The sequence below is a fragment of the Oncorhynchus nerka genome, linkage group LG7 (genome assembly GCF_034236695.1).
Source record: "Oncorhynchus nerka isolate Pitt River linkage group LG7, Oner_Uvic_2.0, whole genome shotgun sequence".
NCBI classification, from domain to species: Eukaryota; Metazoa; Chordata; class Actinopteri; order Salmoniformes; family Salmonidae; genus Oncorhynchus; species Oncorhynchus nerka.
Window position 1 is genome coordinate 58309529 of NC_088402.1, and position 24407 is coordinate 58333935.

The 24407-nt window shown below is 41.4% G+C and overlaps 1 protein-coding gene across 2 annotated transcripts in view; it reads right to left on the minus strand.

Moving 5' to 3' along the window:
- The window catches only part of mtor (mechanistic target of rapamycin kinase), a 132396-nt gene that overhangs the window by 48746 nt on the left and 59243 nt on the right, over nt 1-24407 (minus strand). For both annotated transcript variants that reach the window (XM_029664276.2, XM_029664275.2), the window contains exons 29-32: nt 12241-12316; nt 7031-7170; nt 1745-1845; nt 42-157 (exon numbers count right to left, since the gene is read on the minus strand). In XM_029664276.2, coding sequence (XP_029520136.1) covers nt 42-157; nt 1745-1845; nt 7031-7170; nt 12241-12316 — 433 coding nt within the window. The remainder of the gene's footprint in view (nt 1-41; nt 158-1744; nt 1846-7030; nt 7171-12240; nt 12317-24407) is intronic.

The window sequence follows — 24407 nt, forward strand, 5'->3', positions numbered from 1 at the left end:
CACCCTGTCTAGGAGAAACAATGGATGCTGATGTCTCTCACCTGCTGAGCCAATGAGAAGAGGTCCTGATGCAGAGCGAGCACGGCCCTGTAGAAGGCTCCATCGTGTGTGTCCCTGGGGATCATACATGTATACTCCTCCATGCTGTCCCAGTGGCCTGCACACACACACACACACACACACACACACACACAATGTGGATTTCGACTCATCGTTACCACATATGTGATGTACAAATTGACTCGCATAGACGATGAAGGAGCATCATGCTCTCTCCCTCCGTGTAAAGACATTTGACTGCAACCACAGCGTACACACACACACACTGTGTGGTTGTACCCCCACCACATGAAAGCCCAATGTGGTGTAATATAAAAATGTCTGTTTCCTCAAAACATTAATAAAAGTCTGAACCCAGTGAGTGCTAAGGGTTCAATTATAGCGACTTATTTATAAGTCCTAATATCAGCCAGATATGTAATGAATCAAGAAAAACCATACATCATAATTATTATTATTTAAGGCTGTAATATGTCACTTTTTGGGCGACCCCGACCAAATTCACAGACATTTGAGTTATAGATATGTAATTCTAATTGAAAGTAAGTCTAAGAAGCGGCAGATCTGTTCTATGTGCACTATTTCTATGCTTCCCGTACTTAAGTTTAATTTTTGCGTCTTTTACTTTTGGGTTTTGTACACCACAGCTGATAACATTATTCAAACAGCTGAAAACACTATTTATTTGTTATGGAAAAGATATTTCACAGCGGTATAGATGGTAAAATGATTCTCTACACTAAACTTGCTTGTTTTGTCAACAAATTGAAATTAGGCAAACTATTAGAATTTTAGCAACCAGGAAATGAATAGTTATGTTTCCTCAGAGTGCAGTCAATGTTTGGGCATTTATGGGGTGCATGGGGGCCAGTGGCTGAGTACTGTGTTGGGATACGGATCAGGTTCTAATGTAATGAAGCCATATGCTCCCTGGGCTCCATAAACAGTATGCGTGGTCTTGATCAGAAAATAGACTGGTGTAAGCTGAGGTATTTTTCTCCACCATAGAACATTATGATATGGTTACTTATGTGTGGATGCATTCCCATCTGGATGGTCGAGCTGTCGCTGTTATCATTACGGCTTGGCTTCAGTTCCAGCCAGTCAAAGAAAATGGAAGCCCGCTTCCTGTATAGCGCTCCCAGAAGAGCTCTGTGGCAGAGGTTTGGCGAAACAGCATTGCATTCTGAAATGTGTCCACTGTTCTTATGTACCAATTGCTTTTTGAATGTACAGGCATCTGCATATTAAATGATGTCAATTTGTTGCTGGTCATTTGCACAATAACTGCTCTTTAGTATTTCAATACTCTAACCGGTCTCACCATTTACTGCATCTTATATCTGCTGTGTGGTTGTCACTGTTTTTAATGTTGTTTTTATTGTTGTAACCCTGACTTCACTACACAATTGGGACAATATAACTATTGATTGATTTGCTAGCTGTATTGAATTTCATCAATTACATTATTGTGACTTCAGTATATCAAATACAGGAAAATACAATCTGTACCTTCATACACCGTTATGTATAAAATGGGTCTGCTTTGGTCAAACCATTTTATAATAGGTTTGTAATAGTTATTGGATTGAATTATTAATGTAGTCATAAAGCAATATGATTGCTATAGTAATTTGAAGCATTTTGTAACAAGGCTGATGCAGGGTTGAGTGAGAGCTCTTACCTAGACCCCAGGCTGCAGCGGCTGCCATCCTTGCCATCTTGGCCTGCGTATCCTCAGTGACCAGAGTCCACTCCTCACAGCACTGCTGGTGCAACTGGCCCCTGTGCAATGAAAATCATTTAAAAAAATAGTGAATTCTTTGCTACATACTTTTGTTTGTGGACCCACTATATTTTTGGCGACTGAACTCTGATACGAGACACGCAAACACGCTTTAGGCAAAGTTAAGTAACAAAACATTTTAGAGGCCATCCTCTTGGCGACAGACACAAAATGTTGCTAATTTCCTGACATTGTACACATTTTGTCATGGTGCTGAGAGAAAATGTGACGTTTTAAAGCAAATTTCCTGCAATTCCAGGAAAAGTTAGGCCATGTATTATATAATGTATAACATAATGTATAACATAATCAATGCCATAACACTTTTGGAATTTTAGATTCTAGATATGGTGGTTGTTCGTTCTCAAAGATGATCTTATTAAAAAAGATATAGCTCCATTATCTTTTCTGTATACTTTATATCTGGTTTTAGTGGATTCATTTTACACCGATTTTGGGTTATTTTATTTTTTACATATTTTTGGAAGTGGCGGCAACGATTTAGCAGTGGCGGCCCGTCGCTACTAAATTAATATAGGGGAAACACTGAAAGACAAGACTCGGCTAAGTGTCAAATGAAATGTAATCTTTACACTAGAATGTTTCCATTTTCCACCACCAAACCCCATTTGATTTGTTCATTGACCAGAAAAAGCCCGCGGGACTGGCACGGGATGAGAAGAGAAGGGGACAGAGCTGAATAATGGATGCTCAGCTTCACTGAGAACTTGGCAGAGTCTACCTTTCTTTATTCCCTGGTAAACATGATCCAGCCAGCCTGTGACCACGGTCCTGATCATATCAGATATCACTGTCAACAAACTAATACTAAATGTTCTCTTCGATTGGAACTCAACCGGGACAAAACGTACAACCAGTACCGCGTGTCTTCACCCTGCTCCATATGGGTGGAACCCTCAGCGCAGGCGCACGTTTGCAGGGGGAAGAACATTGGATGAGTGTGGCAACAGATTAGATGGGGTGAGTCAGACAGGTTTGTGTCTGGTAGATATGAAGTGTTTCCCAGCATAATGCATAATAATAGGGGGGTTAGAACACCACAAAGCCCCAGTGTGCTACAGCCCTGTGTGTCTCACGTAGCATAATGCGCCGTTGTCAAGGGCATATCGGAAAGTGCTACGGCTATCGGATGACTCAGCAGCCAGTCACTCAACTCAATGGAGGTAAATTCCACCTGAAATGAATCTAAACATAAATAGAGGGAAATTGAAGACAGACATTATTACTTGGTACTTTGTTTTGGTATAGAGCGGAGTGTGAGCACAAATGCCTGAACATTCATTTAGTCTGTGGTAACCTTGCCAAACAGTAAAGGAACATGGAAATAGAATAAAACTAGCAAAAAGCATGAATTGATGCCCACACAAAAAAGCTGCAGAGGTGCTGACTAACGGTATAGTAAACTTATGAAAAATAAAGAACGTTGCACACTCTACTCCCAAGGATGGATAATACACCAACATTGCCTTCTTCAGGGTTTACCTTTAAAAAAAAAATGGAATAAACACTAAACACTGTATTGAGACAGACAGTCAGGCTATGCTTTGCATTGAATAGGCAATTGTGATCATCTTAAAAGTAGGTTGGAGCCCTTTTGGGTAACTTATTTACTTTGAATGAGCTGATGACGCGGACGCTACTCTACAGGACTGTTTTGCTAGTGCAGACTGGAATACGTTCCAGGATTCATCCAATGGCATTGAGGAGTATACTACCTCAGTCATCGGCTTCATCAATAAGTGCATCGAAGACGTCGTCCCCACAGTGACCGTACGTACATATCCCAACCAGAAGCCATGGAGCTAAAAGCTGCCGGTTTCAGGGAGCGGGACACTAATCCAGACGCTTATAAGAAATCCAGCTATGCCCTCAGAAGATCAATCAAACAAGCAAAGCATCAATTAAAATTGATTAAAATTTAATTCTACTACACCGGCTCTGACGCTCATCGGATGTGGCAGGGCTTGAAAACTATTACGGACTACAAAGGGAAACCCAGATGCGAGCTGCCCAGTGACGCAAGCCAACCAGACGAGCTGAATGCCTTTAATGCTCACAGATCCTCAAAAAGTTCTACAGCCACACCATCGAGAGCATCCTGACCGGTTGCATCACCGCCTGGTATAGCAACTGCTCGGCATCTGACCTTAAGGTGATACAGAGGGAAGCACATACGGCCCAGTACATCACTGGGGCCAAGCTTCCTGCCATCCAGGACCTATATAATAGGCGGTGTCAGAGGAAAACCAATAAAATCATCAGAGACTTCAGTCACCCAAGTCATAGACTGTTTTCTCTGCTACCGCACGGCAAGCAGTACCAGAATGCCAAGTCTAGGACCAAAGGGCTCTTTAACAGCTTCTACCCCCAAGCCATAATAAGACTGCTGTACAATTAATCAAATGGCCACCGGACTATTTACATTGACCCCCCTCCATTTGTTTTGTACTCTGCTGCTACTCGCTGTTTATTATCTATGCATAGTCACTTCGCCCATACCTACACGTACAAATTACCTCAACTAACCTGTACCCCTGCACATTGACTCGGTACCGGTACCCCTTGTATATGTTATTGTACTGTGTTACTTTTAATTATTTTTTACTTTAGTTTATTTGACAAATATTTTCTTGACTCTTCTTGAACTGCACTGTTTGGTTAAGGGCTTGTAAGTAAGCATTTCACGGTAAGGTCTACACTCGTTGTATTCGGTGGATGTGACAAATAAAGTTGGATTAGACAAGTTAAATACAACCATATGGACCGACTCATCGCTCATGGGATTGTAGAACAAAGGGCTGCACTGTCACTTATGTGTACTCACTGTAGATACGCTTCTTTTCCTTAGCTGGAAACAATGTATTCCCCCCAGACTGCTATCCTGAAGTAATGTGAAGTAATGACAGTCAACTGTTATGTAATTCTGTCCGTTTTCCCATTTCTCTCACTTGAATCATGTTCTTGTACAAAGAGAATATCATCAGGGGTATACAATGATGGCACAGCACAGACGGTTACACAAGCTAATCGTTGTCTGGTTAGCTTCACAAACTCCGGGACGGTCCACATTCTTTCAAACTGTTCTAACATTGTGTGATTTCCTTCCCAGCGGCTTTGCCCCTTGAAGGCATTTATACAGAAATGAAGTTGAATTACCTGTGGAGAGGGAGGGAAGGAAGGAAGGATGGAGGAGGGGAGAGCGAGTGAGAGAGCACAAGAAACAAAGAGAGGGAGAAAGAGAGAGCATGAGACAGACAGAAAGAAAGAGAGAACGTTCTTGAGTTCAATCTTGGAGCTGGCTGCCTGGAGTTGTGGTTGAGGGTTTCAGTGTACCGAACCAACAGGCCCAGTCACGAACTGGCCTGGACTGACTGTCCTCGCACACTTTCCTGTAATACTACCAGGCTCTCGTTAGAGGAAACTATTGACTTTTTCCCCCGTCGCTTCACGCCCAGTCATCAAAGAAGCCCAATGTCAGATTCCATTAGTACATACTGTAGGAGCGGTCATGAGCAAGTACAAAGAGTCGGGGACGGGTCTGCTCCCGGCCAATCTTCTCTGTCACAGACCCTGTCCTTCTCCATTATACTCACAGGAGTACACATCTCAAACGGCTATTTATTACTTCATTGAAGGCAACTTTTTGAAATAGGTGAGCAAGGTGAGCAAGACGGTGAGCAACACTCGCTCCAATCGTAACACGATATGACAGCTGTAATGTCACCTGAGATTACATTTTATCATGACAGAGCATTAAAGTTCCAGAGTAGACCAGACTTTCCCCCTATAGTATTTAACACAACACCTAACAGTGGATAGAAAGACACTAAGGCCTGCACAAAAGCCTCCAAAAAACTCCCCTTTGATTGACAGTGAGGAGAGACCGAACACATTTACATTTACATTACATTTAAGTCATTTAGCAGACGCTCTTATCCAGAGCGACTTACAAATTGGTGCTTTCACCTTATGACATCCAGTGGAACAGCCACTTTACAAACTCAGTCAGCCCATTATCTACTGGCTCTATCCCCCTCAGTCAGCCCATTATCTACTGGCTCATTAGCTACTGGCTCTATCCCCCTCAGTCAGCCCATTATCTACTGGCTCTATCCCCTCAGTCAGCCCATTATCTACTGGCTCTATCCCCTCAGTCAGCCCATTATCTACTGGCTCTATCCCCTCAGTCAGCCCATTATCTACTGGCTCTATCCCCCTCAGTCAGCCCATTATCTACTGGCTCTATCCCCTCAGTCAGCCCATTATCTACTGGCTCTATCCCCCCTCAGTCAGCCCATTATCTACTGGCTCTATCCCCTCAGTCAGCCCATTATCTACTGGCTCTATCCCCCTCAGTCAGCCCATTATCTACTGGCTCTATCCCCCTCAGTCAGCCCATTATCTACTGGCTCTATCCCCCTCAGTCAGCCCATTATCTACTGGCTCTATCCCCCTCAGTCAGCCCATTATCTACTGGCTCTATCCCCCTCAGTCAGCCCATTATCTACTGGCTCATTATCTACTGGCTCTATCCCCTCAGTCAGCCCATTATCTACTGGCTCATTATCTACTGGCTCTATCCCCTCAGTCAGCCCATTATCTACTGGCTCTATCCCCCTCAGTCAGCCCATTATCTACTGGCTCTATCCCCTCAGTCAGCCCATTATCTACTGGCTCTATCCCCTCAGTCAGCCCATTATCTACTGGCTCTATCCCCCTCAGTCAGCCCATTATCTACTGGCTCATTATCTACTGGCTCTATCCCCCTCAGTCAGCCCATTATCTACTGGCCCTATCCCCCTCAGTCAGCCCATTATCTACTGGCTCTATCCCCCTCAGTCAGCCCATTATCTACTGGCTCATTATCTACTGGCTCTATATATATATAGAGTTTATATTGTTGTTCCGTATATAATACACTCATTACTGATTCACATTCCACAATAGCCTTCCAAGTATGATTTTAGGTGTAGAGAAGTACCAGTATCTGCCTGTTTCTCCATGCATGTGTGTTTTTGTCTGTTTGTGAGTCGACACCAGCTGTGTGTGTGTGTGTTGTGTGTTTGTCCGTCAGCAGCTGTTGATCAGATGTACTTGGCCTAGCAGAGCGCTGGCTTTGCTTCCCTATCGACCTAACACAGACTCCAAAGTGTTGCGACTCACCATTCGCCCAGGGCCTCCAAGCAGCGCATGCGCCCCAGGATCAGCTCAGGGTCATCCTTGTTGATGTCGATCTTCTTGTCGTACGCCACCAGTGCATCCTCCCACTCGTGGAGCTTCTCGTACCAGGTGGCCTGGATTTCCTGTTCAGGAACAAGAAGGCACGAACACTGTTAAAGCTCCCAATTCACCACTTTATTGACAACGTTTCCATCGTATGACCACAAAGATGTACGTATGACCACACACTTTTCTATAGACTGCATTTCCTGTTAAACAACACAACCAGGTGGTGCGAATGACTTTTGATAATTATCTAGCCGCTATACTAACTATACTATAAGATGATTCTTGCTTGCAGTGTATGGCCATCTGAATGCATACATGAGGATGTGATGATTGTTTTTGTTCCGTTTGCGGTAAGATACAAAAACTGCATCTGATTTCGATTTGCTCAGGGCTAAAGCAAGACCTACACTGGACAGTCAGGTCCAAAATTATTGGCACCCTTGATAAAGACGAGGCTAAAAAAAAACAAATCAATTATACAAATATTGAGATATATGGTATGCAACAAAAAAAAGGGGGAATTTATATTATTTTATACTAATACAATTGCTCAGAGAAAGTGATTGTTCAATTAGTAGCAAGTTTTTAAGTTTTTAAATACCTCACATTGCGAGGATAACGTGACTGAGCATAACGTGATGGAGCCTTTTTGTATATGTTTTATGAGATTGGAGAACACATTGGGAGGAACTCCCAATTCCTCCATACAGGAATATAGGAATTCCCCATTCCTCCATACAGACTCATTCCAGATCCTTGATATCCTTAATCTGCTCTTATGGACTACCCCTTTAATTCAAACCATAGGTTTCAATGGGGATGAAGTCCAGAGACAGATGGCCAATGTTGATTGTATTGAAAACAGGGGTGCCAATCATTTTGACCCTTATCTTTCTGAGATAAAAAAAAAAAACTTCTTTAACTAAATCTATTTTTTAGTATAAAATACAATATTTAATACAATACAATAACTTTTTGCTCATCTTTATTAATGGACATGACTATATATACTATACTTGTCCTATACTTTCCAAAGTTTACTACTGTATGGATCTTTTCAGAATTACTTTTATTTCTACTAAACGCTACTGCCCAAATTATGAGATAAAAAAATACATGGAAAACAAGTGGTCATCAAGCCACCCTCTTTATGACACTGAACGCACGAGTGGAGATTCCCACCATAGGCATGTCTCGACCTCTGGCGACCTGGTGATAAGCCTGACTGGGATGCCAAACAAAGAAGGTGCCACCGGGCGCAATCTTCTGCTTCGCTCACCCCATAAACGCTACTCACTGTTTACCTTATAAACAAGGTTTCCTGGAAGCGCTCTCCAAGGTGCTTTTACTTCTGAAAATGTTTTATGGAGAACATAATTACAGCTCAAAAAAGACAGATGGTTGGGCACTTTAGGCAGGCAACCAAGTGTGAAATAGTCGGAGGCCTAAGAACCGGACTTGGGGCTAAAAGTAGCCTCTTAATAAAAATACTGTAAAATGATATATTGGCCTAACTGTGTCGACAATCACACAACCCTACACATCAAAACACACAAAGAAATGGTTAACACTAGAAAAGCCTGGCCTCGAAGGACCCCTCTTCGAGCCAATGACGAGTCTTTTGGACATTTTAACAATCTCATAAATACATTTCATATATGCTCTTGCTAAAATAATAATTTGGCTGTATTTATTTATTTCTTAAGTAACATTAGAATACGAAAGAAAATGTATTTCAAAGAACACAATAGCATTTTTATTAGTTTGTGTAATTGTAGGCTATAAGTACAAATTATAAACCACCAAAACAACACAGTTAAAGTGTTCAAATCCATTAAATAAACAATCACAAAGTTAATGAATTAATCATTTGTTAGGGGCAGGTCTTAAGGAACATTATGAGACTAAATAAATGCATTTCAAAAGAACAGAATGGCATATAATGAGTTTAAATATATAACTGTGCTTTGAGTGTTGCGAGTGCATGTGGAAAGTGCATGGAATCACGGGAAGTTATATATTGAAATAGAGCTGAAGGGTTCATCTTTAAGAGTTGTTTGGCAAGGATAGGTGATTTTGAAACTGCAGAACCTGCTATTTCTGTTACTATATAGACATCAAATCGTCTTACCTGCTTGTGACTTACCCTGTCAATTCTAAGCTGTGCCGTTCATCAGATTCTTCATATACAATTTAACAAGTGATATTGTCACCCATCAGAATATTGTCATCTAATCTTGTCTTTAGGCCAACTATTATTATATGCGTGAAATTAGTATTGATATAGTTTTAGATGTCGTTTTCATGGGCCATCATCAGCTGTGCAGGCTGACTGCCAGTGAATGACTGGCAGTGAATGAGGGGTAGGGAAAATAACTGCTTATAAAACTGCTTAAAACTGCTTAAAACACATTCTGTTTGTGATATTAAGATTCTATCAAAGACAGTGTGTTATATAGACTTATTCAGGAAAAGTTGAGGAAGTGGGAGGATAATTACTTTAAAAATAACAGAGTAATTGAAAATGTATATTTGTTTTGCGTCCGTCCACATGTCCCTCTCCGCATTTCTAGTGTTAATTGAGCACAAAAATCTAGATTTTGCAATGGCCGTATCAGTCTTCGGACTTGAACCCCTGTGGTTTGAATTGAAGAAGGTAGTCAATAAGCACAGACAAAGGATAGAGGATTTGGAAAGATTTAGCATAAAATGTAGATCCGTATTTGTATTATTTATTAAAAACAGTATTTTTTGCTCATTTTTATCAAGGGTGCCAATAATTGTGGACCTGACTGTATGTAATATACTTTCCAAAGTATACTAATGTATGCATTTTTTCAGAAATACTTTTATGATGAGATAAAAAAATACATAGAAAACAAGTCATCAAGCCACCCTCTTTACGACACTGAACGCATGAGTGGAGATTCCCAACATAGGCATCTGAGTTGTCAAATGACCTCTTTCTGTTGACTTACTGTATATGTCTGTGACCTCAGGAGGAAGTGATGCGCAGAGCTGTCTCGACCTCTGGCGACCTGGTGATAAGCCTGACTGGGATTCCAAACAAAGAAGGTGCCACCGGGCGCAGTATGATGCCTCACACGCTACTCACTGTTTACCTAATGAACAAGGTTTCCTGGAAACGCTCTCCGAGGTGCTTTTATTGTAAACTTTTACTTCAGAAATTGTTTTATGGAGAACATAACTACAGCTCGAAAAAGACAGGCGGTAGGGCACTTTCGTCAGGCAACACTTTCCGGCATAGAACCGGACTCTGAGCTAAAAGTAGGCCCGAAATAAAATGCAACGCCACGTACTATAACAGGATCTGTCGGCCTGGTTGTGTAGAACTTGTAGACAAAGTTCAGGGCCACAAACGTATTTTGTTCTGTCTTAGTTTTAAACGGGGGAGAGCTTAACAAATGTGTCTTAATTCACTGGTCGCGCTCACACACATATCAATGGGCTGATCAAATGAGGGGGATATGTAAAATGGCAGAATTATATAGCGTGGTGCAATTACGCTACACAGGGGGAAACAATCAAGAAGTCTAACAAAGAAGCCCTTTCTCTGTGTGTGTGTGTGTGTGTGTTACTTTTCCATGAGTTTTAATCTAATTTCCATGACCAACAATTGGCGGCGTCTCTACATACGTATAACAAAAAGTAAGTAACGTGGTATCGACACTGGGAGGCTGCTCTCTGAACCCATGTACAATCTCCTGACATAGTGCAAGGCACTTAACCCCCCCACAAAGTAGCTATACCCGTTAGGCAACTGTATAAAACACATGGTCAACCCTCAGTTGGGTGTGCAGGCTTTTGATCAAGCCCTGCTCAAACACATCACAGCCAGTTTATCAAGGTCCGGTTGAGCAGCTAACTTCTAAAATGTGTTTTGTTAAAGAGGGACTGGAATATAAGCCTGCACACCCATTAGCTCCCCTGGAGGATGGTTGTCAACCTTTGATGTATAACAGTGCAACATTATAACCAAATATGTTTTGATGCATTTTGAAATAATAGTTCAGCTTAGCTGCTGCTGCAATGTCTGTCCTTGATCCACAGCCCACTTGTCTTGCACACATGCAGGTGATGTGTGCAAACCGAGATGAGCTAAAGTGTCATTCTGATGTGTTGATTTTTATTTGATTTTTATTTGATTGAGAAAATATTTAAAAGCTGTGCCTAAATAAATGTAATTAACATACATTACATTCAATTTCCATTACTTTTCTGATTTTATCCTTTTCCAAAGCTTTTCTAGGCCTGGAAAACCCCATTTTAAAATGCCATGACGTTTCCAGGATTTTCATGACCGTACGAACCCCGGTGTGTGGAAAAAGCAGGGCGAGGGCTCCCAAGGCATGTACTCGATTTAGAAAATGTTATTTCATATCTGGAGCTGGTCCCTTTGGAGAACATGAAACGGTTTGAGGAATAACAGCAGGGAGTACTACGCATCACAGTTAACATCACAGAGGAGCCTCTGAAAATCACCTGCAATGAAGATAAATTAACCTTGGACAAGACAAAAAAAATACAAAATAAAAAAGTTACATAAAAGAATAGTGTTTGGTTTATAAAAACCACTTGAGAATATTAATATAAATACAGACGCCATGAATGTGAAAAAGTGACACGTTGCCGGCTTTCCACTTGGCATGTGAAGCGATCCCACAGGGACATGACCAAATAGTGTGTTTAAAGTCATAAAAGTGTCTTAAAACTTCACTGTTAAGTCAATATTACAGTTAGGGACTTTGGTATGGTGCATAAATACATTTTACAATTTGGAACAAAACCTCCACCAATCCATCTTAGCAGACTCAGGAGAAATTGTAGAAATAATAGTATCAGGTATGTGATTTATTTTAAAGATATATATTTTTAAACTATTAACTGGAGGAGAAAAAGCCCAATATGTCTACTCCTGCATACAAAGCTATTGACCATGGAAGTAGATGTCCTCTTTACGTGTTGGAAAGTGAGCACAGGATGTTGTAGAGCACCTGTTTGAAAGCTGCTCATCCTCTTGTTAAGGATGCAGTTTGAGGGAGGAGGTGAGGAAAGGAGACACTAGTGTCAATTTAAAGTGCATGTACTGTAGAGATAGATGACTGTAGACAAGAGTCACTTACCAGTTCGCCAAAGTGCTTCATGGCGTACTCCAGGACCCCGGATGCTGCCTCTGGTTGCTGCAGTTTGTTATTGATGCTGGAACAAGACACAGAAGCAGAGACAGCTTTACGTCAATATTCATACCCAATCTGGCAACCGACTCAGGCACTCTCCCATGTCACGTACAGCATGCTCTGGGTAAGAAAGCGGCTGAGGTCTCACACACAGTACAGTGGGGTCCGATATTTATGGACACCCTTGATAAAGACGAGCAAAAACGACTATGAAATAAATCCTTCCAATACTGAGCTATATTGTACGCAAAATAAAAAGGTGAAATTATATTATTTTATACTAACAGAATTGCTCAGAGAAAGAGATTTTGTTTAACAACTTGTTGAAAAAAATCTAAAAAACATAGGGGTCAAAATGATTTCACTACTCCAGCACCCTGCGTGGACAACGACACAGAGCAGGGTGCACAATCAAAAACACATCTTTTGACCAATGGGGAAAATATTACGTTAATTGTGTATAAATATTACTCTTTCTTCTCGAATCCGCAGGGCATAAAACAATATAGAGGTAAGATGGATATCAATTTTGAGACATGACACACAGTATTTTCATATTTCAGTAAGCGCTTTTACATATTAATTCGAAATTCCTGTTCTTTTTTTGAAGATTTCTCATAAAAACAAGCGTCTCTCTGTAAAATGTAAACTGAGCACTGAGCGTATACAAAACTTTCTATTAATCCTTTTACATTTAATTCAGCTCGTGTCATGCTCATTTAGCATTTTGTGACCTGCGGAATCAACTTTGAAGACAACGTCCACAAAATGTAAAATCCTCAAAAGTTGTTACGAACAACCTATGTCAACTGAGCTAGGTGCTCATTATCAGATGTATTAGGTTCCAAAATCCAACTGTTTGGATATAAGGTTAATGATATGTTAGAGAAAGACCCCACTGATTCAGAACAGAATTCATTATATTTGTCTTGGTAAAATGTACCGTAAAACTACAAATTGACGTAAAACTACAAATTGATGTCTGAAATAGCCACCTGTCCCCTTTAATAGCCGGGCAACGGCACACATTTCAGCAAATAAACATTAGGTCTAAATTCATTGTTAACGAGGTTACCATGAATTGCTTATGAGGTTTAATATTTGAATTGTTACATTAAATAATGCAGTAATGACAAAACAATTATGGCAATAATCCGTTTTTATCACCAGTAAGAAACTGATAGCCATTGGCTGCTAATAGCTGAGAACTGCTAGCTAACAGGCAAGCACAAAAACAGTAAACAACTTCACGAGTACAGAGCCCTAGAAATCAGCAGATTGCCAGCTAGTGGCGAAAAGAAAGAACTGCTAATAAATGCACAGTCAAAGAGGACAATAACTATTCTGGAACATATCATTTCTTTGAGCATACTAAGACAAAAGAAATGTGACACGTAAATTATAACACATTACTGCAGGACATTTAAAAATGTATTAAAATGCTGGAAGTGAATGCTGGAATTAAACAATGAACAAAAAACAATGCAGCTGTTGGCATTAAGGAAAATAGATGCCTGGTTAAAAAAAAAGACTATCTCTAACAAGAGCCTGTTGTGTTCAGTGATTTAAGCAAATAAAATCCCAGGCTATTAAAGCTTTACTGCATTTTATAACATAAGGAAGTGAAATTCCACCAACAAAGCGCATCTTCACCCACTCTGGGCAGAGAGGGTGGAGACCTTACAGTGAGACTTTTTCAAAAAAGTGTTATAAGATTGGAGAACACAGAATGAGTGAACCTTTTTGATTGGTTCTCATATGTAGGTTCTCATATACATGTTATTTGCATGTGCAACACTCTCCACGCTTCCTCGTCAATTTCCTCCGCTCCCACTAGATAAGTAAACAAGCCAAGCTAAAAATAGGCTAGCTGGCCTAGCTAGCTAAAACTGTTGGGAGAAAAACTCTGATGGAGCTTTCTGAAAAGTTGACAGAGAAACGACACTGCCACATAGTAACAACGAACTTAGGAATTTCATTAAAATAGGAGTAACTTGAAGAATCGAGCCTTCGTGCGAAGGGAGGATGTATTGGTGGTCTTGCAAACGGTCTTGATGATACTTCACATACCTAACAATTTCATTGGCTCTCTTGTAGAGTGTATCCATTGTTTTCAGTGCCATGATGTCCTTGAAGAACAGATTCAATGCATGAGCAGCACAGCCAATGGGTGTGATGTGAGGGTAGGACTCCTCCACTTTAGACCAAGCAGCATTCATGTTCGCAGCATTGTCTGTCACCAGTGCAAATACCTTCTGTGGTCCAAGGTCATTGATGACTGCCTTCAGCTCATCAGCAATGTAGAGACTGGTGTCTCTTGTCCCTTGTGTCTGTGTTATTGTAGAATACTGGTTCAGGGGTGGAGATGTAGTTAATTATTCCTTGCCCACGAACATTCGACCATCAGAGATGATTGCAACACAGTCTGCTTTCTCTTTCTCTATTTTTTTTATTTGACCTTTATTTAACTAGACAAGTCAGTTAAGAACAAATTCTTATTTTCAATGACGGCCTAGGAACAGGGGGTTAACTGCCTGTTCAGGGGCAGAACGACAGATTTGTACCTTGTCAGCTCGGGGGTTTGAACTTAGTCCAACGCTCTAACCACTAGGCTACCCTGCCGCCCTATGATGTGCTTGACCTTCACTTGAACTCTGTTGAACTCTGCATCCAGCAAATGAGTAGATAAAGCATGTCTGGTTGGAGGGGTGTATGCTGGGCGAAGAGCATTCAGAAATATCTTCTAATACCCATTGCCTCTGAGCATCAGAAGTGAACCAGCTGCATACACAGCTCGAGCAAAACAGTCATCAGCATTTTCCTGACTACGTTCCTCCATTGAGTCCAAAAACACTTCTGATTCCAGGTGGACCATGAGCTGTTGCTAGAGATGTCTGATTCATCATTTTCACCTTGAATAAAGGTAGAGGGACTTTTGTCAGAGGTTGCTTGCTGTGAGCGCTGTGGGAACTTTATGCACTTGGCCAGATGACTTTGCATCTTTGTTGCATTCTTCACATATCATTTGGCACAGTATTTGCAAATGTACACAGCTTTTCCTTCTACATTAGCTACAGTGAAATTTCTCCACACATCAGATAGTGCCAGTGGCATTTTCCTGTGAAGATTAGAACAAAAATGAGTTAAAAAAAATATACAATTCCATGTACAGATAACTAGTACAGTTAGATTAAACAACTCCTTTGTAAGATAAATGTTTTCAAATTAAACATGTATGGAAACGGGTGAATTAACACTCAAGCAAGCTAAAACCCACATGGGTAGCAAAAACAAACTAGCAGAAATAGTTAACAACTTAGAAATGATTCAAACACACTTTGCTGTAGGCTACTATTTACTAGTTAACAAAAAATCATATATGTCATAAAATATATTCAACCACCCAGTACTGTAATCAAAACTTACCAGAAAGCATGTAGTCCTTGGCTCAGACAGTGTAGTAGTGTGGGCTCAATAACATCTCAGTGTGCAAGTTCTTGAGAATCAGCTGTACATGTGACGTAAGAGTGTACTGCACATGTGATGGGAGAATGCACTGTGCATGCAGATGGTTGAAATTAGATTGAATTGGGGATAGTTTAACCAAAATATGCCACAAGACCTAGAATTGCCTTGTGTGTATCCAACAAAAAAGGTTCCTGTTATACAATAACTTTTTTGATGAATTTTTGATTAACTTCCCATGCAACATTTCTGGAAAAATTCTGGAAATTTACCAGAAAGTTTCCGACCCTTTGCAACCCTAGTTGCAGGTAATGCATAATACAGAATGGGTCTAATAGAATATAATTTGTTGTCAGAAAAGTAGTCTACCTATGTGTTTGTTTGATCAAATGGGTGCAACCCATTCCTAAATCGTCACACGTGCTGTGTTCTAACCTACTGCAAACCCTGCATTGGCAACAGTGATAAATCCAAAAGTACAACTGAATTTACGCTGAGAAAGCGGGGGTTCTGTCGACACATAGTGGAGACTTGATATAAAGTCACCATTAATTCGGAGTTGACAAATTCCGGACCCCATCCCCACAAATCATAAAACTAATGGTCAGCGCTAATTTGCGATTGTGAGCAAGCCAATGGCCAACTGGACTATCCACTCATTGGCATGTGCATGTTAAACATTGTCTTTTCAACCAACAAAGGTGCCCTGTTTGGGAGATAATGTCATCCACTTTTCTGTCATGACTATAATCCCCCGGGCATCTAATGTTTAAGAACCCACACATCTGGAAGCACTCATCTGAAAGGCAAGTCTGTAGTATTTCCTCATCTACGAAAAGCCACGCTTGGCCTGTTCCAATACATCTGTTAAAATGTAGTGTTTTAAGGAAGTTGGAAGGCGAGGACAGCAGGCGAGAGAGTTGATGACATCGGAGCCTATATGTCAGGAATCTCAGAGTGCCCTGGGGTCAGGGCCAGACCAATTTGTTGACTGGACCCAGCGAGAGGACATCTGCATGCAAACACAGCAGTTGCTAACCAAATGTACTACAAAACTGGGCATATCAAACACTAAATATGTGGTATGTAATAAGGAAAACAGAGTCCACATTTTCTACAGTCACAGGTAAGTTCTGACAGTACATAGGATTTATTTATCCGCAAATGTTAATACACAGTATGAAACGCACCACTTGTGTCATCTCAAAAATCTTAAAACAACTCTTGGAAAATGAAGAAATCAAAATGTAATACACGTGAATAAGAAGGGTTTCATACTTCTGTGGTTTCATTTCCTGCCTTCAAGAAGGACATTATGCAAGAGGAGGATATGTCAGCAATATGTGATTGCCGGCTACTCACACATCAAAGAGGCTTATATCACATCGCGGTCTACGGTGTGGTGATGTGATGTGATAGATGAATGGAGTGCCACAGGGATCAATGTCGGGACTGTTATAATTAATATTCTGGGGGAACCAGTGTACCATCATATCCCAATCACAAATTTGGCATTTTAAGACTCTTCCAGAGCGTGAACAGAGGACATCTTTCCTAGACAGATAAAGCACATCACTGTCCCAATGTGGCACTAGTATGACAGGGTATTGGGTTGACAGTCAGTGTAAATAATATAGCAACCTACAGTAATGTTGGGCTAGAGAGAAGCAAGGCTGTATATTACCTCAACCCCTACACGTCTCATTATTTGATAAATTATCACCTTCCTAATTACGGTATAGAGCAGGTGTGAAGGTTGACCCAGCAGTAGGTTTTTAACAGGCTGACGAACTTGACGGATGTGTTGCCAAAGTGAGGGTTTTTATTTGGTATGAGAATAATTTATATATCCGGCAACTGTACAAGTATTTACAAAAACAAATAATCAAGACAATTAACAAAAAGTAGGCCTAATAAACTTAAAAGAAAACCCAGGCTTCAATCATGTCTGTACTCGTCAGAATGCAGACTTTACCTTGTCCTGTCTCTGACCTGCAGACAAAGAAATTACAGGGTTTAAATACCAATACCCAGGATGTTTTGACCAATGAGAACAAGCCAATTCACATCATGATCACTTCACATTTAAAGCAAACATTACAATACACACCTGTTCATATTATAAACATAAATGTATTTCCATAGCACACACAATAAAGGTGCACCATGCTTTAAACATAAATGAAAGTTAGGGATCAGAACATACACAGTGCATTCAGGAAGTATTCAGACCCCTTGACTTTTTCCACGTTTTGTTATGTAACAGCCTTATTCTAAAACTGATTCAATTGTTGTTTTGTCCCTCATATCTACGCACAATACCCCATGTTACTGTAGGTTCTGAAAACAACAGAGTAAAAACAGACAACTAGAAAAAGCTCAAACTAAGTGTATTCACCCAAAGCTGAAAAGACAAGGTATTACACATCTAGACAGGCAATATATCTCTGTTGCTAGGCAGGAACTTAATTGGTTCCTCTCACTGGTATAGTCACAGCCTTGCCTGATACTAACACCTTCGTGGGCATGGAAGTGTATGTGTGAGATAGGACTGTAGTAGAAGAGTCGTTGTGGTGGGCCTCTCTGGCCCCCCTCCCAGAGGTATCTTCTCACTTCATCTGTTGACTTGACCTCGAGATGCATTCCTCCATCCTCCCTAGTTCCGCAGCTGGCCTGCCTTATCAGAGACTAACTATTGCCCTTCGGCTCCCTCCTTAGAAACACGGAGCAGAATACAAACTTTCTGCACTTAGTAACTTATACCAAGTCCCGATCTAACCTTCATTGACCCCAGCATATACATTCCTTCTACATGTAAAGTAATCAAGTTCTAGTCTGGTAACAATGAACAAGTATATTTCAAGCTAGAATCCAACAACCGTAATGACAAAGCAAAAACACGTTTAGAAATATTAGCAAATGTATATAATGTACTTTTTGTACATAGTCCCCTCATTTTAGGGGACAAAACGTGCAGGGACAAATTCACTTACAGTGCATTCGGAAAGTATTGACTTTTTCCACATTTTGCTACGTTACAGCCTTATTCTAAAATGTATTAAATTGTTTTCCCCCCGCATCAATCTACACACAATACTCCATAATGACAAAGCAAAACAGGCTTAGACATTTTTGCAAATGTATTGAAAATAAAAACTGAAATATCACATTTACATAAGAATTCAGACCCTTTACATATTACTTTGTTTAAGCACCTTTGACAGAGATTACAGCCTTGAGGCTTCTTGGGTATGATACTACAAGCTTGGCACACCTGTATTTGGGGAATTTCTCCCATTCTTCTCTGCAAATCCTCTCAAGCTTTGTCAGGTTGGATGGGGAGAGTCACTGCACAGCTATTTTCAGGACTCTCTAGAGATGTTCGATCGGGTTAAAGTCCAGGCTCTGGCTGGCCCACTCAAGGACATTCATAGTCTCCTGGGTTGTCTTGGGTGTGTGCTTAGGGTTGTTATACTGTTGGAAGGTGAACCTTCGCCCCAGTCTGAAGTCCTGAGATCTCTGGAGCAGGTTTTCGTCAAGGATCTCGCTGTACTTTGCTCTGTTCATGTTCCCCTCGATCCTGACTAGTCTCCCAGTCCCTGCCACTGAAAAACATCCCTGCAGCATGGTGCTGCCACCATGCTTCACCGTAGGGATGGTGCCAGGTTTCCTCCAGACATGGCGCTTGGTATTCATGCCAAAGAGTTCAATCTTGGTTTCATCAGACCAGATAATCAATCTTGTTTCTCATGGTCTGAGAGTCCTTTAGTTACCTTTACGCAAACTCCAAGTGGACTGCCATGTGCCTTTTACTGAGGAGTGGTTTCCGTCTGGCCACTCTACCATAAAAGCCTGATTGGTGGAGTGCTGTAGAGATGGTTGCTCTTCTGGAAGGTTCTCCCATCTCCACAGAGGAACTCCGGAGCTCTGTCAGAGTGACCATCGGGTTCTTGGTCACCACCCTGACCAAGGTTCTTTCCCCCAATTGCTCAGTTTGGCGTGGCAGCCAGCTCTAGCAGAGTCTTGTGTTTCCAAACGTATTCCATTTAAGAATGATGGAGGCCATCGTGTTCTTGGGGACCGTCAATTCTGCACAAACTTGTTGATACCCTTTGCCAGATCTGTGCCTCGACACAATCCTGTCTCAAAGCTCTACGGACAAATCCTTCAACCTCATGGCTTGGTTTTTGCTCTGACATGCACTGTCAACTGTGGGACCTTATATAGACAGGTGTGTGCCTTTCCAAATCATGTCCAATCAACTGAATTTACCACAGGTGGATTCCAATCACATTGTAGAAACATCTCACGGATGATCAATGGAAACAAGATGCACTTTAACTCAATTTACAGTCTCATAGCAAAGGGTCTGAATACTAATGTAAATATTTTTCTAAAAACCTGTTTTCACTTTGTCATTATGTCATTGTCTGATTCCCTTAGAGGTTTTTCCACTCTGAATTTGAGGTTCTTCCCTGGCTGCCACTGTTGACATAGTTTTGGTTTGTAAGAGACCTGGGGCCTTAGCCTTTTGGTAACAGCTTTGAGACAAGGCTTAGTAGAAAGCACAATGAAAATAACACTGAATCGCACTGCAGAGACAAAATTCAATCAAACCTTTTTTCTACTAAACCTACAGAGCCCACCTAATTTGACCACACGTTTCCAGCCGGACCCAAATGCAGTGTAAATACACTGATTCTTTTTCTGTGGGTTCTTTCAGAGCTCATTGACTGTTCCCCTGTTCCCCTTCACAGCCCCCTTCATTACAAAAACAGTTTTCGGTCCTGTTGTCGTTCATCCTGTCACACAATAAAAAAAATCACAACATGGGTTTAAAATGAAACCCAATCAACCACCGTTGGCGGGCTGGTGTGTCCAATGATAAAAGGCTGTATAGTCTGAAGCATGTCTTGTGTGTTATGCTTTGGCAACCATTCAATATTTCAAGTCGTGGTAAAAGTATTGAGTTTCCTGGGTTAATCAAAAACGTTGATTAAGTTCTGCCTCTCGGCTCTCGTGATGAATATAACTGAGGTAGAAGCCCTGTAATTGAACACTGGAGGGAAATCACTCTCAAAGGTGTTATTAAGAGTGACACCAACCGCTTATTACTTTACATAAACCATGATACAAAATATAGGTGAATCATCTTAAGGGTCAGTCTATACTGTGTCAGAAATAATCATGTAAATGAGACAGTTGTTGCTTTGATTTATACATTTGCTGTACTAGGTTAATAAATGTTTTATACATAAAAGGATTGAGAGACTCAACTTTTCCAAAAGAAAGACAGGCTCTCCGGTCGATTAAAGCATCCATAGAGAGAAACAAAACACTATTCTCACGCAATCGTCCTGTGTCTTCCATAACACTGAGTGGCTTGGCTTTCGGTTGAATAAGACAGAATACGATCCTTAAAGAAAACGTAATAAATTCCCCCTTAGAGCGTAACATATGTGTGAAGAAATGAGAGAGGGGAAAACTTGTCTCACTTCTGAACCTAATCTAATCATCTAAGTATGCTCTTGATCCTCAATGATTGTTCTGCCCTTTAGCTAGCTAGTTTGCCAAATGTTGACTCTATTCCTTGATGTTGAGCAAAGCAGCTTCAAATGTTTGGCTCTTAGGACTAGATGTGTTCAAGTTTGACATAAAAAGCTAAAGAAAGTTGCACAGCATTGTGCTTTTGGTAATGTTATATTTAAAAATAGTTTTCGGAAAGTATGAATCCGATCCCATTGCATTGAGGCGCTTTCTTTCACTCTGAGTATTGCTTGCACATTTTTCAGATTGTGTATTTCTTCAATAATCGAACACACAGTGGACACTTTTCTTTTTTCTTTAGTCACATGTACAGGGTCACAGATGTAGTTGCAGTGTACTGGGAAATTCTTACACTCCAACAGTGCAGGTGTAGAAACCAGTAATGTTTTGAAGGAGCTCAAGGCGAGGCGCCATTTTAGTAAGTGACTAATGTGAGGAGAGGGAAATTTATGGAAGTGGACATTAAAGAGACTTCAAGCAGTGGCGGCTACCCTGCTGGGGGGAGGAGCGAGCGGGCGGTGCCCCACCTGATCCATCTGCCAGAGAGATAAAACAAAGCGCCCTCAATGCACTCCTCCGAAATATGCTGAAGAAATTATATGGTGATGGAGATATGGTCTGTTGGAGAAAGTTATTTGAGTCAGATGACACTGTGTCCTTTGCTCCCCAGTTTAAATATGGGTAAAGTCTGGAAAGGACTTGTTGATGGGGATAGGGCTGGAGATGGACCCCTCTAAGGAGGCTAAAAGAGGACAGATTGAATCCCTAGATCTAATCGAGGCCACGCACTAACATAGGTTACTTGAATGTAATGGTGATAGACTCCTTGACTCTGTTTAAGGCTTTCAAATGTTCCAGGAGTATGGAAAGTGGAAAAGTGACAATGGTTGTATGACATGTCTCTGGCCTTAGTGCCTGAGGACCCGTTCATTTGTGAGGTCGGCCAGATCCCAATCAATGACTGATTCAGACGAGTCCAACCATCGAACTCTTTGTTTATTTTTTATTGCACACTCCTATTTCCCAGGAGATTACAGATGGGAAATGGGCGGGGTCCGTCTTCTTGGCAACACACACTCCACTGCTTCCAAAAACACTGACTCACCTGCCCTCTCAAACGTTTGGATCCTGAATCATTATACAGTTGTATAATGTACAAGAAAGCATTTCAGGGAAATGTTTCAATGTAAGAAGGCGATCACAAAGAATAATGGTAACACAGACATTGCAATGTTCTCGGGAAATATTGGTAAGAGAGGCTGAATCACACCACCCAATGAGAGCTAAGAGAAAGGGCCTAATGAAGTCTCAGGTGGCAGGTCCTGCTGTTACATGGAGCGCATTTAAGCTGCTGAGAACCAAGATTATCTGTGTCCTGAGAACACTTCCTGCGAACAAAGTTGAGGCAATACACGCACCATTTGCTCTAGACTCACAAGTGGAGTGAGATAGACGTGCTTCCAAGGAACGGCAGTCCTCTTGCCATCGCCCATTTATTTTTTGGTCTCTCCAACAACACTCATTTGGAGAAAATATCAGCTACATGATATTGAGGGATGTTGGATGGAGAGCAATGACCAGTTTGTTTTCCTGTTCCATCTATAAAAGCCTGTGCCAACAAGCATATTTCAGGCGAGGGCAGTTAGAAAGTGATTGACATAATTTGACCCAGAACCTTTTGTTTCTTCAGCTGGATAGTCCACAGGATTATGGCTGAGCTCTGAATGAAGAATGAAAACGATATTATACTGTGGATTATTGACGGACACGTCTCATGGTGTGTAGCTGGTATGAGTGAGTTTTGTGGTCGGTTTCGGTTATTACATAATAATCACGGTTTTCGATTTCAATTTTTTTTAAACATTAAATGCATTATTAAATAATTACTATAGAATTATTTTAAAGCTTTGTAGCCCTTTCGACTCACAGCTCATCATCCCGTATACAGGTTGAAAATGGCGGATTTTGTCATTGATAAGCACCTAAATTGGAACACAGTGGCTGTACGATAACGTGCTATATATGATGTCAGAGCGCTGGGCTTCACATGGGTTGACTGACAGCCGTTATAAACTTCAGCACCATGCGCGACTCGAAGATTCCCTCATCCCTCCCGCTAATACTGCACATTTTTTGCTTGAGTGAGGGAAATGCTGTAAATCGAGAGGAGTGGATGTGTTCTGAAAGTTGAGACGTTGAGGAAACCACACACCCGTTAATTAACAAACACGTTTAGTATCTCCAGGCCTCCACGCATACAAGCCGCTGATGTGCCTTTTAAAATAAACAAATTTATTAGGCTAATCCATTTCACACTGCTCGTTCGCGCTGCTCGTTCCGTGGGTGAGCGAATGCTCCTACCACCGTCTCTCTGAAGCATCTTCGACCAGTGTTTTGGCTTACTGCCCGACATACTGCCTGTATCCACAGCACTAACTTGCGAGTTGATGATCTCCCGCTCGCTTTGTAAACTGTAGCCAGGGTCCAGACAGTGAGTAAGTTCTCTGACTTCTCTTTGTTTATTTACATTTACATTTAAGTCATTTAGCAGACGCTCTTATCCAGAGCGACTTACAAATTGGTGCGTTCACCTTAAGACATCCAGTGGAACAGCCACTTTACAATAGTGCATCTAAATCTTTTAAGGGGGGTGAGAAGGATTACTTTATCCTATCCTAGGTATTCCTGAAAGAGGTGGGGTTTCAGGTGTCTCCGGAAGGTGGTGATTGACTCCGCTGTCCTGGCGTCGTGAGGGAGTTTGTTCCACCATTGGGGGGCCAGAGCAGCGAACAGTTTTGACTGGGCTGCGCGGGAACTGTACTTCCTCAGTGGTAGGGAGGCGAGCAGGCCAGAGGTGGATGAACGCAGTGCCCTTGTTTGGGTGTAGGGCCTGATCAGAGCCTGGAGGTACTGAGGTGCCGTTCCCCTCACAGCTCCGTAGGCAAGCACCATGGTCTTGTAGCGGATGCGAGCTTCAACTGGAAGCCAGTGGAGAGAGCGGAGGAGCGGGGTGACGTGAGAGAACTTGGGAAGGTTGAACACCAGACGGGCTGCGGCGTTCTGGATGAGTTGTAGGGGTTTAATGGCACAGGCAGGGAGCC